The 19559-nt window shown below is 33.8% G+C and overlaps 1 protein-coding gene across 2 annotated transcripts in view; it reads left to right on the top strand.

Moving 5' to 3' along the window:
- Nucleotides 1-8268, top strand: part of LOC126889491 (dehydrogenase/reductase SDR family member 4-like) — a 32977-nt gene extending 24709 nt beyond the window's left edge. For both annotated transcript variants that reach the window (XM_050657826.1, XM_050657825.1), the window contains exons 3-4: nt 1110-1506; nt 8029-8268. In XM_050657826.1, the coding sequence (XP_050513783.1) occupies nt 1110-1506; nt 8029-8143 (512 nt within the window). In that variant the 3' untranslated portion in view covers nt 8144-8268. The remainder of the gene's footprint in view (nt 1-1109; nt 1507-8028) is intronic.
- Nucleotides 8269-19559: the final 11291 nt, after the last annotated feature.

The raw sequence follows: 19559 nt of genomic DNA, 5'->3' as shown, positions 1-19559 counted from the left end.
AAAACTAAGGGTCTTAAGGAATTTAATTTACATAGCCTTATATCTCTTTAAAAATCCTACAAATTCATTTTTGAAGAACCTTTTTATCGCCAAAAATATATAGAATATTTTTCGAGGTATTCTCAAAAAAACCCTCCAAAAAAGTTGATTTTTTCGTCGAAAAACTGTTATTTTCAAGCGCGAATAACTCCAAAAATATAAGTTTTACGAAGAGAATGTACAAACATTTTTTTCTCAGAACCAATTTTTCCATCGAATTGCATGGTTAAAATGTAATAAAAAATTCTTACCCCCGAGATGGGGTGGCAACCACCCCCAAGGTTTTAGCGTATGATAGCTGCATGATATAGAAAATGATCCTCGGACTATTCCAGTAAATACATGCTGGACGAAAAAATTGCGAGCCCAAATGCCTTATTTCCTCAATTGATTATTGGGGCCGACCGACCGGCTCTGTCCCGTCATACAGCTAACCGACTATAATAACTTTTATTTATATTTAATTTAGAATGTGTGTACTGACTTTCAGCCTTAGTAAATGGATTTAATTACCTTCGTAGGAAAGCAACTTTAATACCCTCTCAGTAACCCCTGTTTTACGTTTCGCTTGACCGACCGCAGTATGTTTCTCTATACAATCACAGTAATCAACTGTGAAATATCTAGGGCCGGTTGGTCGAACGCTAATCAACAATAATCACTATCAAATATTTAATTACTGTCACAACTGTCAATGTCAACTTTGGTTGGGTTGCTGAAAACATAATTGATTATAATTATGAGATTAGTTAATCAATTAAAATAACAATTATTAACATAATTGATTAACTAATTTCATAATTGTAATCAATAATTATGTTTTCAGCAACCCAATCAAAGTTGGCATTGACAGTTGTGACAGTAATTAAATATTTGATAATGATCATTTTTGATTAGCGTTCGAACAACCGGCCCCTAGCTTTAGTAAATTCAAAGAGATTTTTCAGCGCTGCCTCTGGGTCTATAAGCGGATGATGGTCGCCTCTGAAACAGAATGAAACATTAACGTCTTTCATTTTCATAATTCAGTTTTGTTTCCGTCTTTATGAAAACATTTTGTTTAATTTCAGGATTAGATATTTTAGTCCAAAGCGCAGGTGTAAATCCATTCATCGGTAATGTCCTGGATTGTCCCGAAGATAAGTGGGATAAAATAATAGACACAAACCTTAAGGCTTCTTTTATGTTAACCAAAGAAGTATTTCATCTCCTAAAGAAGAGTAAATACGGACGAGTGATCTACAATGGATCTGTTTCAGCCTATACGGCACACGAAAATTTAGGAGCTTACCCAATCAGCAAAGGAGCTTTAATATTGTTAACTAAGCAGGCTGCTTTTCCCTTGGGGGCGTATAATATTACTTGTAATTGTGTAGTACCTGGGGTAATCAACACCACATTTGGTAATGTATTAGTAGACAGTAAAGAGTTCCAGCCTTATTTCAAGAGGATGACACCGTTGAAAAGGTACATTATTATAATATTTTTAGACATACATACATTTAAAAAAAGGTATACAATTTTATTAAAATCCCTTTAAGGGCTACATCATACAACGTTTTCGATTTTATTAAAAAACCATCATCAGTGTTTTTTAGACAGGTTGAATGCCAGCTGAGCCACCAAAGAAATACTAGGGTGAAAACCCGTTAAATGTTATGTAGTTGCATTATAGGTGCGTCTTCTTAACGTGCCCTATCAAGTCCCCTTGACGTTGGCGATTAACATGGCGAAACTGTCTCTGTCTCGAGCTATTCTAAATAGTTGTTCTGCTTTCTTTATTCCTGTCCACTCCCGGATATTCTTCAACCAAGAGGCCTGCTTTTTACCAATTCCTCCGCGTCCTTCGATTTTACCCATCATAATAAGTTGAAGAATATTATACCGGTCTCCCCTTACTACGTGTCCAAAATAGGCCATCTTTCTATATTTGATGTTATCAAGCAGCTCGCGGGTAGCATTTGCTCTCTTAAGGACTGCCACTTTTGTCAGCATAGCCGTCCATGGTATTTTCAGTATACGTCTGTGCAGCGACATTTCAAAGGCCTCCAAACGGTTAATGGTGGATATTTTTAATGTCCATGCTTCGACACCATACAAGAGGACTGACCAAATGTAGCATTTAATCATGCGCTTTCGAAGTTGAAGTTGCAAGTTATCATTACAGATGAATGACCTCTTTTTTAAAAATGTCGTGCGGGCTATCTCGATTCTACATTTTATCTCTTTATCTGGATCAAGTTGTTCAGTAATATGGCAACCAAGATAATTAAAACTGGGTACTCTTTGAATTATATGACCATCAACATATAACCGTGAATCTTGATGAGCCAAACGGCTAAATACCATGTATTTTGTTTTTGAACAGTTTATATTTAGGCCAAACTCTCTTCCCACTGTGTCAATAGCATTTAAAAGATGTTGTAATCTATTTATATCATCACTTAAAATAACTGTATCGTCTGCATATCTGATTGTATTTATCAGAATTCCATTAACTTTCACACCCCATTCCAAATTATGCAGCGCTTCCTTAAATATTCTATCTGAATATAAATTGAACAACAGTGGGGACAGTATACAACCCTGTCTGACACCTCTTGAATTTTGCATATTTCTGTTGATTTTCCATTTAAGCAAGCTGTCGCTGTTTGACGCCAGTATAATTTTTCTATGAATCGTACATCTTGACTATCAACTTCTTTATCCTTTAATATTTTAATTAATTTGTTATGTTGTACGATCAAATGCCTTCTAATAGTCAATAAATACAGCAAAGACGTCTTTCCTTTGATCTCGGCATTTCTGCAATAACACATTTAGTGCAAGGAGTGCGTCCCGGGTTCCCAGTCCATTTCTGAAGCCAAATTGTGTTTCATCTTGGTCTTCTTCACATTTATCTCTGATTCTACTGTGGATGATACGTAAAAAGATTTTCAAAGTGTGGCTCATAAGGCTTATCATTCTATAATCGCTACAGTTTTTCGGACGTTGTTTTTTTGGTAGGGTTATGAATTCGGACTTTAACCAATCTTCAGGGATATCACCAGTCGAATAAACATCATTGAAAAGTTTGACTAGTATTCCAATGTTTTCCTCATTTATGAGCTATAAAATTTCTGTAGGTATGTTGTCGGGACCAACGGCTCTCTTGTTTTATAGCATGTAGTATTTCTGATTTCTCCATCAATTCCAGGATTTCATCAGTCATCCATTGTTGTTTTTTTGTGCCTCTGCATCGTTGTTGTATATTTTTCCATTACTTTACAGGTCAGATCTTTAAACGTGTTCCACATTTCTGTATTGTTTTAATTTGTTGCATTCTTTAGCTGATTATTCAGGTCATTTCCTATTAGCGATTTGTTGGATGCTGATATATGTAATTTTGGTGTTTTGGGGCTCTCTTCGACTTTTTTGAGCTTCACTTGGATGTCAGCTATTAGAGGGTTATGGTCTGAACCAATATCTGCACCAGGATATGTCGTTGATCTTTAGACACCATTCTTAAATCTCTTGTTTACTAGAATATAATCTATCTGATTTCTAATTATATGAAGTGAGTTATCTCCTGATCCCTTCCATGTATATAATCTTCTTTTGTGTAATTTGAACCATGTATTTGCGATTATCATGTCATGTTCTTGACAGAACTGGCATAATCTATCGCCTCTTTCATTGCTCTCCCCTAGTCCATATTCACCTACCAGGTCAGGTCTTCGTCCTTGACTAATTTTCGCGTTAAAATCTCAATAATATTATGTGATTTTTTCCTTTTTAGATTGATAAGTGTCTGTTTTAATTGACTATAGAATGATTCAACATCATTGTCATATTTCTTTTCTGAAGTAGGGGCATATATAACATTGATATTAAATGGTTTACTATTTAATTGGAGTATCGCTAGTCCGTCGTTCACAGGTACAAATTTTTTTACATATTTCTTGAATTTCCATTCCTCTGATGTACGTCATCTTGTAGACTTCCAGAATAGTATAGTGTGCCTTCATCTTGTTCACATGTTCCCGCTCCAGGCCAGCGGAGCTCACTGATGCCCATTATATCAATTTTTAAGCGTTTAACCTCTTGAACTAAGTTACTGGGCTTGCCTGCTGCATAGATGCTTTTAACATTCCATGTGCCTAATCTGATTTTACTGCTAGAGAGGTGCATATTAATACTTGTTTAAAACTCCATAGGATTGATATAAATAAAAAAGAATAATGCCCTTAGGTACAGTTTGTCAAACGTAAGAAAGAGTTTGAGAATCTCATAATCGCCATAATGCCGCATGGCGATTGTAAAATTTTCAAACTCTTTCCGATAATTGACAAATTATAAGGTATGGACCTTCCCAACACGTGGGATGTAAATTGAGTTGGTTACATTACCACAATTTAATGGCAACTTCTTCTTTTTCTTGTAGTGCCTATCCGTTTCGGATGTTGGCGACCATCATGGCAATCTGTACTTTGCACACTGCTGCTCTGAAAAGATTTGTAGTGGTTGTGTTGAACCACGTACGTAGATTTTTCAGCCACGAAATCCTTCGCCTTCCTGGTCCACGCTTTCCCTCTACTTTTCCCTGTAAGACCAGTTGCAGCAGTCCATATCTTTCACTGTTCCTCATGAGGTGACCGAGGTATTCGATTTTGGCTGTTTTTATTTTGATTAACAGCTCTTTTTCTTTTTGCATTCTCAGCAAAACACCCTCATTAGTAATGTGGTCGGTTTAAGATATCTTCAGGATTCGACGATAAAGCCACATCTCAAAAGCCTCAATTTTCTTGCAGGTGGCGTTTGTGAGAGTCCACGACTCAACTCCTTACAACAGTATAGGGAAGATATAACATCGTAGTAATCTGACTTTTATGGGTATCGACAAATCATGACATTTGAACAACTTTGCCATGTTTTGAAATGCAGATCTTGCTTTCTCTATCCTACATTTGATTTCTATAGAATGGTCCCAATTTTCATTGACGTTCGTACCAAGGTAGGTATATGTCTTGCCTCTTTCTATTTGTTGACCATTTACACTGATTCGTCCAAATTGCTGTTTGTTTTTAGAGATAATCATACGTTTTGTTTTCTTAGCGTTTAGTGAAAGTCCGTATCTCTGACTGACCTCCGCGATTCTGTTCATTAACTCCTGTAGGGCTTCAGAACTGTCAGCGAACTGTCAGTGTCGTCTGCGTATCTTATGTTATTGATACATTCTCCGTTAATTCGAATTCAGGCTTCAACATCATCCACTGCTTCTTGAAAGATTTCCTCAGAGTAGATGTTAAACAGCAGGGGGGATAGTATACATCCCTGACGGACCCCACGTTTGATTTTGATATCGTCGGATTCTCCTGCCTCTGTACGGATAGAGGATGTTTGGTTCCAGTACAGATTGCTGATAATCCTTAAATCACAGGTGTTAATTCCAATAGTGGTTAATATCTCCATCAGCTTGTCGTTCTTTACTGTATCGAACGCTTTATGGTAATCAATGAAACATGCATAAATATCGCAATTTACGTCTCTACATCGTTGAAATAGCACTTGTATACTAAATAAAGCCTCTCTTATACCCACTGCATTTCGAAAACCAAACTGTGTTCGGCTGATTTTTTCTTCGCACAATCTATATATCCTTTGGTGTATAATTTTTAGAAATAGTTTTAAAATATGGCTCATTAAGCTGATGGTTCGGAAATCACTGCAGGATACGGACTTTGTTTTCTTTGGTAAAGCAACAAACGTCGATTTCAACAATGTTTTTGGTATTACTCCGCTTAAATATTTGTCGTTAAATATTTTGGTTAGGCGTTGAGTACCGTCGGTGTTAAATAGTTTTATGAGTTCAGCATATGCATTGTCAGGTCCAGGAGCTTAGCCATCTTTTAGTTGTGATATTGCTCTTTCCACTTCATCTGATGTGATTGGTAAGTGGTCATCACATATGTAGGATGGAGGTTGTTCGGATCTAGTATCATCAAAGAGTTCCTGTATGTATTTTGTCCATATGCAGATTTCTTGATTTCTGTCTGTGATGATATTCCCCTGTTGGTCTCGCAATTTGCTAGCTGTGTTGGATTTCTGAAGACCAGCTGCTTGTTTCACCTTTTTATGCATGTTAAACGTATCATGTTTTTGCTCTAACGACTCTATCTCTTCAGATTGTGATTTTAACCAATTTTCTTTGGCCTTTCTTATTTCAGTTCTTATTTGTCTCTGAATCGTGTTGTACATTATTTTGTTGTTTTTTGATTTTCTTCTTTCTTCCATAAGTTGTAGTATATTGTCGTTCATCCAACTTTTTCTCATCTCTTTCTTTTCTATTAGATGTTCTTCTCTGATGCTGTTAAAGGTTTCACATATATTTTGGAGTGATTCTTCGGCATTATATGTTTGCTCCATATTAATTAGTTTCTCTGAAAGAATCTGTGCGACTGTCTCTTTTGTTTTCTTATCTTTTAGTATTCTCATATCGCACTTTTTGTTGCTGTTCTTTTTTGCAACCTTCTTGAATCTAAACCTAAATTTACCCACAACAGGAACATGATCTGATGATACGGCAGCACCGGGGTAACCCTTAACCGATAGGCATCCATTACGGAATCTCTTGTTCACCATTATGTAGTCAATTTGATTCCGTATTACGTTTCCTGGTTGATCTTGCGGGGAGATCCAGGTGTACAAGCGTCTTGGTGGTAGTTTGAAGAATGTGTTTAGTATTTCAAATTCTTCTTCTTCTACAAACAGTTTTAATCTGTCTCCCCTTTCATTTCTCTGTCCTAGACCAAAATCACCTATGAATTCACCGCTTCTCCCTTTACCAATTTTCGCATTGAAGTCACCCATAATAATAGTTATATCTTCTTTTTTTAGTCGTTTAAGTGACTTTATCAACAACTCATATAATTGCTCTAGATCTTCTTCTGGTTTATCGCTCGTGGGGGCATACACTTGTAATATATATAATTTGACGGGGCTAGTATTCAGTTGGATTATTATTAATCTTTCAGAAATAGGTATAACATTTGTAACATATTGACGTAATTGGGGAGACACGATTATTCCAACCCCATATATATGTTGACCATCGTCATTTCCTGAGTGGTATACCATATGGTTGTCAACAATACAAGCACCACTATTTGGCCACCTCATTTCGCTTATGCCCATTATACCGATTCCGAGTCTGGTCATTTCTTGAATGGTATTATGAATTTTTCCAACCTGATACATTGTCTTCACATTCCAGGTACATATTTTAATAATCAACTCTGCTGTTCTTAGAGACACTTTTCCAGATCTGTCACAGGGGTTTCGCTGGGTTACGACCTGGGAGGCCCTGTGGTCTAAAGGTGGATCACCTCCCCTGCCGAATCTTGGCTTCCGTGTTCCATGATTAGTAACTATTTCCACTTTAGTTGGACTTGCCATGATAGCTTTACTAGAGATGTCATCAGGGACCTTTAATGCAGTGGTTTCTCGTTGCCTTCTGCATTCTGATGCCGTTGACCACTTTCTTGGTTCTTCCGCCTTTGAGACCAGTTTCCCAGTCTCAGGACAACAGAGTGCCCTTCCATTTACCAGCTCGTCCGCCCGAAGCCGTTGGCCAGTAAATGGTGGATTGCTTATCCCGGCAAACACTCGGACGTCAGAGCCTCGTTAGTTGTCTTGCAGGATTTACCAGATGACCATGATCTAGATCACCATACGAGCAGGTGAGGTTGACATTTGAACAGGAGAGGCTATATCTTACGCATCACTATGTCTTAACATCCCAACAACAATGGCAACTAATCAACTCAATTTACAATAATTTACAGCATTTACAACTCAATTGCGCAGCCAGGTCATTGTCGTCTACCTGGGCTGCGTCTGCCTTCTACTTTCCCTTCTATAATAATCTGAAGGAAGTTACACCTGTCGTGTCTAAATATGTGTCCAAAATAAGATGTGTTACGTTGCTGACAATTTCTTTCTTTATTTTAGATTTGGAGTACCTGAAGACGTAGCTGGTGTAGTTGCTTTTCTTGCATCAGACGACGCTGCATATGTCACTGCAGAAGCCATTACGGTGGCAGGTGGCTTTCCAAGCAGATTATAAATAACAAAATAATATTTCAATTCATATAAAGACTTATATTGTTATAGGTTACAAATTTAACGAGTATTAAATATTTTGTATTTTTTATTTGATCATTGGTTGTTGAATAAATCTTTGTATTTAAACAGTTTTATTGTCCAAATAGGCAGCCGGTTATAATAAAAATCATCTACAGTCAAAAGTGCGCTAATATCCGGCAAAATAAATAACGCAAAAGATTCGTGCTAGCAATATCCTGTCAAATAATTTGGATATAATTGGTAGCAGAGATATTGGTCTGTATGATCCTACATTATTGATTCGTTTCCCTGGTTTGGGAATCATGATAAATTCAGATGTTTTCCACGTTACTGGTACATATTGCAACCTGAATACTGCATTTATATGGTTTGTGACTTTTACGATGGCCTTTCTAGGTAATTGTTGTAGTATTTCTCCTGTTATTAAAGGCTGTATGACACTATGCATTTTCTTGTATCATTTCTAATATCGTTTCTGATATGTCAAAAAAATGTATAGTGTCATACACAGATACAAGAAACGATATCAGAAACGATACAAGAATTTGTGTCAGGCACAGATTCTTGTACAATAACTGCGCCAATTTCTGCGCAGAGAGCAAAAACGTAAAACCTGCTGGTAAAACTTCTAAATGTCATAATGGCGGCTGAAAATGAGATCATATGATTTATGTCTTGATGAATTTATTTGTGTTTTGTAGGTATTATTTATAAATATTTTATTGATACTTAATATACCGTTTGGTATGGACTACTGTTCTACTAATAACCATTTATTTAGAATAACTTTGGGTTTCATATTGCATAATTTTTTAATAGAGGAAAATACAATAGTTCCAATTTGGATCAAACTGAAGATAATTATAATGCAAATATTTTAGCACAAATATCAAAACAAATTAAAAAACACAAATAATCAACAGTCAACGTAAAAATTCTAGTTATTATAACATTAAAATATTTGTTTTTAAAAGTTTATAAATTTTATAAAATCCTTAAAATCAGCTGTAGACGCAGTACTACCATTACCATACCAATGTAACGTGACAGGGTGACAAACAAAATTTCGACCAATCACGTGCCGAATTTCATACAGTTTTCGATACAAGAACTTGCATAGTGTCATACAGGGCACAAATGTACGTACAAGAAATGATACAAGAAAATGTATACAAGAAACGATATCAGAAACGATATTAGAAATGATACAAGAAAATGCATAGTGTCATACAGCCTTAAGTCAAGTCCTGGAGCCTTTTTGGGATTGATATTGTTTTTGATTACATTGGTTATCTCTTTAGGAGTACTCGTGGTTTATGTCGAAGAAAGACAAAGATACCCTAAAAAGTTTTGAAAGAAAAGTGCTCAGGAAGATTTCTGAGCGTCTCGCTAGGAGAATAGCGGCTAGAGAATCCGCATGAATGGAGTCCGGCCGAGAATAGATCACAAAGTCGCCCTAGTTAGAAGACATCGAGAATGACCTAAGGATTACGGGAGTTTGGAATTAGATAAAAGTTGGCAATGACAGAAAGAAATGTAACGCAACTGTTGAACAGGCCAAAGCCCACAGAGGATTCCAGCGCTAGGTGAAGAGAAGAAAGCTTCTTTTTGCAGATAAGAGAGATTATTTATAAGGGTAGATGTATATTATCATCATTCTCTTTGCCTTATCCCTATGTGGGGTCGGCTTCCCTAATTACATTTCTCCACACAATTCTATCTTGGGTCATATCAATGTTAATCCTCTTTACCAACATGTCCTGCCTTATCGTCTCCCCTCAGGTTTTCTTTGGTTTTCCTCTCCTACCCCTTCCAGGAATCTGCACTCCAGCTATTCTTAGTATTGGGTGATTACCCAGACAACCAAGTGACGTCAACAACGTCGAAGAAACGTCAGTATTTGGTGGAATATATACACGTGGTTGAACATTACGTCATATCGACGTCTTTTGTAGGTGATTTTAAATACGTAAGATTAATGACGTTAAAATACGTTTAAAAGACGTTTTCATTTCAGACAGTCTAAGTCTGACGTCACGAAATTGGGAGGAGCTTGGAGCTTAAAAGTTACAAAACTAAGGCTATGTGTATCGTCGTTGTCGTTTGTCGTTTCATTTCATTGTTTGTTTGTCCTAGTATTTTGCCTATTTTGGAATTTTGGATTCATTTGGATTTTGTTGGCTGTTTTGTGTGTATTTTTTAAAACTTTTGTTTGTCATTTGTGAATTTAATAAATTTACCACAATGCAAAGTGATTATTTAAGGAAATTATTATTGGAAACTCCGCAGATGTTTTAGAAAGGTAGGCGAAACAATTTTTATTTACTATTTATTTTTCCCTGATATTTATCAATAATGATGAATTTTGCAAGCAATAATATTATTTCTTTTATTGTTTTAGATATTCATTGAAGTTGAAAATAATTGGAGATCTAGATCCATATATAATTCAGTCATCAGAATGGGATTTTACAGTGCAATCCATCAATTACTATTATAATGCTATTATGTTGTTCTGAAGCTATTTCCTTGTGGCATTTTTATGATTAATTATTTATATGGGAAATAAGCCACAATTAAAATGAAAAAAATAATTTTATTAACGTTTCGACGCCCAAATCGGGTGCCGTTGTCAAAATACAAAATATTACTAAAATAAACTAAAGTGTTGTTGCTAAGCAAAAAAAAATTCTTCTAATAATTTATTTAATCTCACTCATTTATATTGGCAATTCAGACATATATTATACATTTTAAAGTAGAAGACTTTAAAATGATATTGCCAATATTTATGAGTTGCGTTCCTGGGACGACTTACTGAAAGATAGTTCATTCGATTACATGAAATTAACCCCAACTCAAGAATATCCGTCATAAAAAATTATAGCATGTGATATGTCTTTAAAAAGACAACCAAATGCAACGACAGTAAAATTCTCGCGTTAGAGACTTCATAGTAAATCACAAGGGAAAACCAGGAAAAACCTTGTGATACTATCCCGACATCGTAAGTATTTGGTCTTACATTAATTTACTCTCAAAAAATAATACCAAATTCTGACTTGTAACATGTTTAAATTATAAATATTATTAATAATACTAGATATATAAGTAATACTAAAATATAAAATATGTACTAGCTCGATATTATTGACTTACTAATCTTGGTATTTTCTTTCTATTGACTTCCTCTTTCAGTATGGGTAACCACATCCTACTGCATTCTACCGAGGAATTTGCGACACAATTGGTTTCATTTAGCATAATTAGAGCCGCTTCTTTGATTTTTCTCTTTTTACTATCTGATTCTTTCAGGACTATACTTGAATCTCTCCACTGAACTCTATGTTCATTATCCCATGCGTGTTGACATATTTGAGATCTCTCAAATTCTCTATTTTTAATATAAGATTGATGTTCACTTATTCTAACGTCTAATGGTCTTGATGTCTCACCTAAATAAAATTGTTCGCATTCACAAGGTATTTTATAAATGCAATTTTTTGTTCTTTCTTGATCATTGTTAGGTTTAGTTTTAGATAGAATAGATCTCAATGTGTTTGTTGTTTTGAATGTTGTTGAAATGTTGAATTTATTTCCTATTGTTTTAAGTTTCTCGGATAGTCCTTTTATATATGGTATTGATATTTTCCTCGTATTATTTCTGGTGAATGTTGTAGGATCCCGTTCTAAGTTGTTCTGTTCCATTCGATCGAATCTTGACAATTCCTTATTTATAAACGATAAAGGATAATCATTTTTTAATAAAACAGATGTTAACAATTGTTTTTCTGCTAAAAAGGAATTTTCGTTAGAACAAGTAATTTTGGTTCTATCATATAAGGATTTAATGATTCCCTTTTTAACGTTGATGTTGTGATTTGACTTGTAATTGAGATATCTGTTGGTGTGTGTTGGTTTTCTATACACTTGAGTCTCATATCCAATATCCTTCTTTGAGATCAAAACATCGAGGAAAGGTAGGCTGTTATTGTATTCCTTTTCCATTGTAAATTTTATTGTCTCTTCTTGATCGTTTATAATATTCAGGAATGTATCTAACAATTCTGATCCATGAGGCCATATTGAAAACACATCATCTACATATCTCCACCATACTGTGGGTTTTAAATTTTGTTTAGAAATAATATTAGTTTCGAAATCCTCCATAAATATATTAGCCAATAATGGAGATAAAGAAGAGCCCATTGCTAGACCAAAATTTTGTTTATAGAATTCATTGTTTAGTTGAAAATAGGTATTATGGGTACATAATGTCAATAACTCCATTATAGCTGATACATTTAGTCTTGTCCTAGTTGCCAATGTATTATCATTCTCTAATTTCGTTTTGATTATGTTTAAAGTTTTATCTAATGGTACATTTGTAAATAAACTGTTTATGTCAAAACTTACTAAAATATTATTTGGATTAAATTCAATAGTTGATAATTTGTTTAAAAAATGTTTTGTATTTTTTATAAAAGTGTCATCATTATTAGCAAATGGTTTTAGAATGTTTAATAAGAATTTTGATAGTTCACTACAAGGAGAATTGATGGTACTACAAATGGGTCTAAGTGGTATGTTCGCTTTATGAATTTTCGGCACTCCATAAAAATGTGGTGTCTTACTGTAGTGAGGTGTCATTAATTTTCTTTGATAGTATGTTAGATCATTTTTAAATTTGAATAAAGTTCTATATATTTTGTTTTCCAGTGTCTTCGTTGGATCCTTCGTTAATTTGCTATAAGGTCCATTTGTAATTAGATCTGTAATTTTGTCCTCATATTGTATTTAAAATTCTATTAAATTTATGTCCTCATATTGTATTTAATATTTAAACATCAATCTTATATTAAAAATAGAGAATTTGAGAGATCTCAAATATGTCAACACGCATGGGATAATGAACATAGAGTTCAGTGGAGAGATTCAAGTATAGTCCTGAAAGAATCAGATAGTAAAAAGAGAAAAATCAAAGAAGCGGCTCTAATTATGCTAAATGAAACCAATTGTGTCGCAAATTCCTCGGTAGAATGCAGTAGGATGTGGTTACCCATACTGAAAGAGGAAGTCAATAGAAAGAAAATACCAAGATTAGTAAGTCAATAATATCGAGCTAGTACATATTTTATATTTTAGTATTACTTATATATCTAGTATTATTAATAATATTTATAATTTAAACATGTTACAAGTCAGAATTTGGTATTATTTTTTGAGAGTAAATTAATGTAAGACCAAATACTTACGATGTCGGGATAGTATCACAAGGTTTTTCCTGGTTTTCCCTTGTGATTTACTATGAAGTCTCTAACGCGAGAATTTTACTGTCGTTGCATTTGGTTGTCTTTTTAAAGACATATCACATGCTATAATTTTTTATGACGGATATTCTTGAGTTGGGGTTAATTTCATGTAATCGAATGAACTATCTTTCAGTAAGTCGTCCCAGGAACGCAACTCATAAATATTGGCAATATCATTTTAAAGTCTTCTACTTTAAAATGTATAATATATGTCTGAATTGCCAATATAAATGAGTGAGATTAAATAAATTATTAGAAGAATTTTTTTTTTTGCTTAGCAACAACACTTTAGTTTATTTTAGTAATATTTTGTATTTTGACAACGGCACCCGATTTGGGCGTCGAAACGTTAATAAAATTATTTTTTTCATTTTAATTGTGGCTTATTTCCCATATAAATAATTAATGCTATTATAGATAGACTGGTAGAGTCTCACAGTTATTACTTTAAGCAGCAGATGAAAGCATACAAAAGCCTTCAGGCACATAAAAGCCATCACAATTGGATTTAATTTGAAAGTTGGAGTAAAAATTGTTAATGATTTCTATATCGCACCTTGAAAACCATATGGCAATAACTGCAATTTTTTCATGAAATGACCTTTGAATGCAGTCTAATAGGAAAAAAAATCTATTTTTTAATGCTATATAGCAGAATCTGTAAAAAAATTTTAAGTTCGGCACCAGAAAGATACATCCCTATGGCTTTTATCAAAAATCGATTCTTCTTTTTATACCATCAGGCATTATCTGCAGTTGATGCTTTACGGTTCTAAAATTGGAACAAAAATTTAGATCTATATGGCAATATGTGCAAAATGTGACCCACGCTTCTAAAATAAAAGCGAGATGTACTAAGGAAAAATCTTTTAAATGCAACAAAACATACGAGTGCTGCAGAGAGATTTCATTGCAACACTGGAAATAAACGACAAGACTATAACAAATTAATATACAACGTCGTACTGCAGATGGGTTTATCCCAAAAGAAAAACGAGGAACTCATAAGAATGGAAAAAGAATCAACGAAGTCGTGAAACAAAACAAAATGATTTACATTGAGTCCATTCTTAGCCCAGCCGCACACCAAAGAAACATGAAACGAAAAACATGAAACATGAAACGAAAAACATGTTTCATGAACCTAAACACTGCTAAACAAATCTCAAAGTCCGCCTACCAATGAAACGAGTGTGATTCATGCTCATGACACATTTTTATTTTCGGAGAGTTTCATAAATGGGCGGACGTTTATTTGTTTAGCATTGTTTTATTTCCATGAAACGTAATTTACGTTTCATGTTTCTTTGGTGTGCGGCTGGGCTTAGAGTGAAATCTCACTACCTAAGGCAGGCCGCACATCAAAGAAACATGAAACGTAAATTACGTTTCATGGACATAAACCACTGCTAAACAAATATATATCCGGCCATTTATGAGACTCTGCGAAAATAAAAATGTGTCATGAGCATGAATCACACTCGTTTCATTGATAGGCGGACTTTGAGATTTGTTTAGCAGTGTTTTCTTTTCATGAAACATGTTTTTCGTTTCATGTTTCATGTTTTTCGTTTCATGTTTCTTTGGTGTGCGGCTTGCCTAAGGAAACAAACTACCAGATAATTCGTCAGCGATGACAAAACTCTTGCTGATATTCATCGCGATTATATAAAATTTTGTAAAGAAAAAGTTTCGGTGTTCGGAAATTACGCTACGATGATAACCATATTTCACAAAGAATTTAATATACACTCCTTTAAGCCTAAAAATACCTTTGCTTGCTGTGAGAAAGTTACAGAAATTAATTAGATAAATCGACATTAGAAACAGTCTATAATACTCACCGTCAGGAAGTGGAACTCAATAGGAAAGAGAAATAAATGACTTAAAATCTACAAAATCCAACAATTGCATCACTTCTTGTTTTGATTTACAATCATTACTACCGACGCCTTCAGGCGAAGTCTCTTTATTTTATTACAAAACAGATTATCAACATTATTTAATTTCACAATTTTTTACCGGACCATAAATGCAGGACACTTCTGTCTTTGGTTCAAGCGAATTGCTAATCGTGATTCAAATGAAATAGCGTCGTTCCTGCTACAATTTCTGAGGAACCATGCCAGGGAAAAAGAAATAATATTATACTCAGATAACTACTGTGGGCGAAATAAGAACAAGTATATTGTCTATCTTTATCAATATGCAGTACAGAAATTGAAAACATACCTAAAATTACCCACAAATTTTTGATAACGGGTCACTCCCAAAATACGGTAGATAACGTGCATTCTTTGATTGAGAAACAAAAAAAGGCTTTAAAAAATGACCAATTTACGTAGCTCTGCAATGGTTCACAGTAGTTCAAACAGCGAAAAAAACAGGTGAACCTTATATAAAATTAATGAAAGGTGTACATCGGATATATTGGACTTTAAAAAACGATGTAAGGAAATGGGGAATAATTATAACATTGACGAAGAAGGAAATCAGGTCGTCTCTCGTCTGGAATGACATAAGATGAACTAGGTGGAGAAGACATTTAAAAATAAGTTTCAGGTTAAGGCAAGCTTTAACGATACAGAGTTCAGAAGCATTAATATAAGGCAAAAACAACGAGGGAGGTTGGCTAAGATGGAACTAAGTAAAGCATATTCGCATTCACCAGGAATATGCAATCTCAAAAAACAAGATGTAGACTCTCACTATGTAAGGCTAATGTTATTCAAGAGCACTATCATAGGTTTTATGCAGATTTACACGTGACCAATGCAACAGACAGATTATAATATGCAACACTTTGATTAAGTGTTAACACCAAAAATTTGTAATAAATAAGTACAATCTTAAATAAAAAAAACTGTTATTTGATATGCATTTTTACTGCGTCATTTGCGAAAATTGATATATTTTTTAAAACCATATGGCCGTATGTGCTAAAATACCTATTAATTTTAGCAAATTTTATGTACTTCTTAATTTATATAAAAATATGCAAAATTAAAGACAATTATACCAAATATCAAGTTTGTAGTTTAATTTTTGGAACTACAGGAAATAAAATTAACTTTACAAAAACTTAAAATGCTCATAACTCGATATTATGATTTTTGCAGTTACTGCCCTATGGTTTTCAAGGTGCGATATTATTTTTGGAAAGGTAAGTCCTTATTTTATTTATTCACTATTAAGAAATATATGGACAACAGTATTAGTGTCTTTCGGATAAATTGGTTTTAAATGTTAGATTTATTTACGTTTATATATCTGTATGAAACCAGACATATTGTCGTCCTAATTTGTAAACTGTGTAACTCCATATTCTCTGAAAATGAGTTATTACTGCCATTTATTTGAAAAAATCCCTACTCGTTTAAAAAAGGATGTACATGCATATTTTTACCAGAAGAGTAAATAGTGACATCTTCGTATACACCGTATCTCCCTTGCAGCAAATTTAGTACGAAAAATATGTAACTCCCCAGTTTGTCATACCACACGATTGACCTCACTGTTTAGAAAGTGATATTTTCTAGAAAGAGTTGGTGGTAAATAATATTAATACACTCATTAAACAATATAGGTACAAATGTTAGTTAGTACCTATCTATAAAATGTTCCAGTTTAGCATTCTATCTTTTAAAATGGGAGATACGTAGTATTCGCATTAGTTATATTTAGAGAAATAATTTTTTGTGCCTCTGTAAAATTTGAATAAATGGAGTTACGCAGTGTACAGATTAGGTCGACGACATGTAATTGCTATGATAGAAAAGAGAATAATAAACAGTCATGATTGTTTGTTCTAAAATTATATTATATGAATGTCTGATTTTAAAATATTCTCAATCATTGTAAAGAAGGCAAATACTCTAATAAAAATAAATTTTTGTAGTTGAAGCATTTTCACAAAGATAAAATATTTTTTTTTAGGTGAAGCATTCCCAAAAAGCTAATGCTAAACCACTAGATGCTTGGGTGATAACCAGTTCCAATGGCGTAGCAAATGCACATTGTACGTGTACGGCCGGTAACGCTAATGTTTGCAGCCATATTGCAGCAATCTTATTTGCAGCTGAGTATGTCCACAGCAAGACAGAAGAAGAAGAACCCAATGCATGTACAGATGTTATAGCTATGTACATTTTCTGGTGAAAAAATAATGAGTTTTCAAACTGTTCGGTCAGAGTGCTTGTTGCGCTTTCTAAACGAACTGAAATATAAGACGGCTTTGGCTTCATGTTGGAGCGATATGAAAATGGTTAGTCATTTTTAATTATAATGTACTTCTTCATCATGAGTATTTATGTATAGGGCTTTTCGTTCACAGTCATTTGTTTCGAGCTTCTGTCATGTGTCACATAATATTAATATATCTACGTCATATGTTATTGATATATACCAATGATACAAACCAAAGACGTATGGCGTAGATATATTAATATTATGTGACAAATGACAGATGCTCGAAACAAATGACAGTCGATAAAAAGCCCTATTAGTCTTTTAAGTGTGTATTATCAGATATCACGTGTAAATTGTTTTTATCATTTTAATTTGGTCATTACAGTCCCTTAATCAAAAAATATATTTTTCAGGTGTCTGTAGATCTTTTTGTATGCAAAAATTTGTAATAATTATTTGAAATCATTTTGATGATTATAAGAGTATGGAAATATATGTGAGAACACAGACTAATATAGTTTTGTCCTATTTTTTATCATTCAATCGCCTTCTTTAAAATTTATAAATATAAAGCAGATAGTTTTCATTGAAATTCAATATATTGGGTCTTATTTGTATGTATTCATTTTTGACTAAAGGTACGATTGCGATAACGACTGCAGACAGCAACTGCAAACACCAGTTGCAGTTCTCGGCGTTATGGACGTTACTACTTTGAATTATTTATCTGTATGAGACTGATTCCGACATCTGACTGCAACTGCTGTCCGGCAGAACGTCAGTTGCTAATAATTATGCAAATTATTGGTGCAAAATATTGACGTCTGTCATGATGACAACTGTAACTGCCATCTGCAGTCGTTGTCGGAATCGTACCTTTAAAGTGTGTGGTATAATTATAATAATTATATATTATATAACTTAAATGGTTTAAACTTAAGTTTGTTATTACATTGTGGCTTAAATGTTTAATTTGTTAATAAATTATTTATTAGTTTATATGTTGTTTCACTTTTGACACAGTAAATACTTATAATATAAAAAGTGAAAATTCTATGTATGTTATATATGTTGCATTGAGGATATTGTAATTCTATGCATTTTAACAAGCCTTCCAATTGGTTTTACTTAAATGGAAAAATTGCAATACTAACAATGCCCATACGAATAATTGAATAGAATGATGCCGAATAACGTTGTAAGCGCCACATGGTTTGTTTTTGAGAAGTCAAAGAAAAAGTTTTAATATTGTGATGATGGCGAGTTTATACATTTTAAGGGTTAGTAATGCAGTTTTTAAATACAAAATACAAACTGTATTACTCACCTTTAAAATGTATAAACTCACCATTATCACAATATAAAACTTTTTCTTTGACTGCTCAAAAACAAACCATGTGGTGGACCCATTCAATTATTGTGTATTTCTAAAACCATAAAATGAAAATTAAATCTAAAAAAGACGCAAAATCGACGTAAAAACTACGTTTTTCATATCACGTATTTAAAACGTGATAAAAATGACGTGAATTATGGTGGGACATATTCACGTGATTTTCGACGTCGAAAAAACGTTCGAAATGTCTCGACGTTTAACGTGACCAAACCATCTTAACCTATGCTCTCTCATTTTGGCATCAATTGGTGCCACACCTAGACTTCCCCCAATATACTCATTTCTAATTTTATCCTTTTTTGTCACTCCACTCATCCATCTAAGCATTTTCATTTCTGCCATATGCATTCGTTGTTCCTCTTTCTTTTTCACTGCCCAACATTCAGTTCCGTACATCATAGCCGGTCTTATGGCTGTTTTATAGAATTTTCCCTTTAGCTTCATTGGATTTTTTCTGTCACATAACACACCACTCGCTTCTTTCCACTTCATCCATCCAG

This window comes from Diabrotica virgifera, chromosome 8 (genome assembly GCF_917563875.1).
Source record: "Diabrotica virgifera virgifera chromosome 8, PGI_DIABVI_V3a".
In the NCBI taxonomy this organism is placed as follows: domain Eukaryota; kingdom Metazoa; phylum Arthropoda; class Insecta; order Coleoptera; family Chrysomelidae; genus Diabrotica; species Diabrotica virgifera.
The sequence above is the reverse complement of the archived record's forward strand: the minus strand, read 5'-3'. Positions and strand labels throughout refer to the sequence as shown.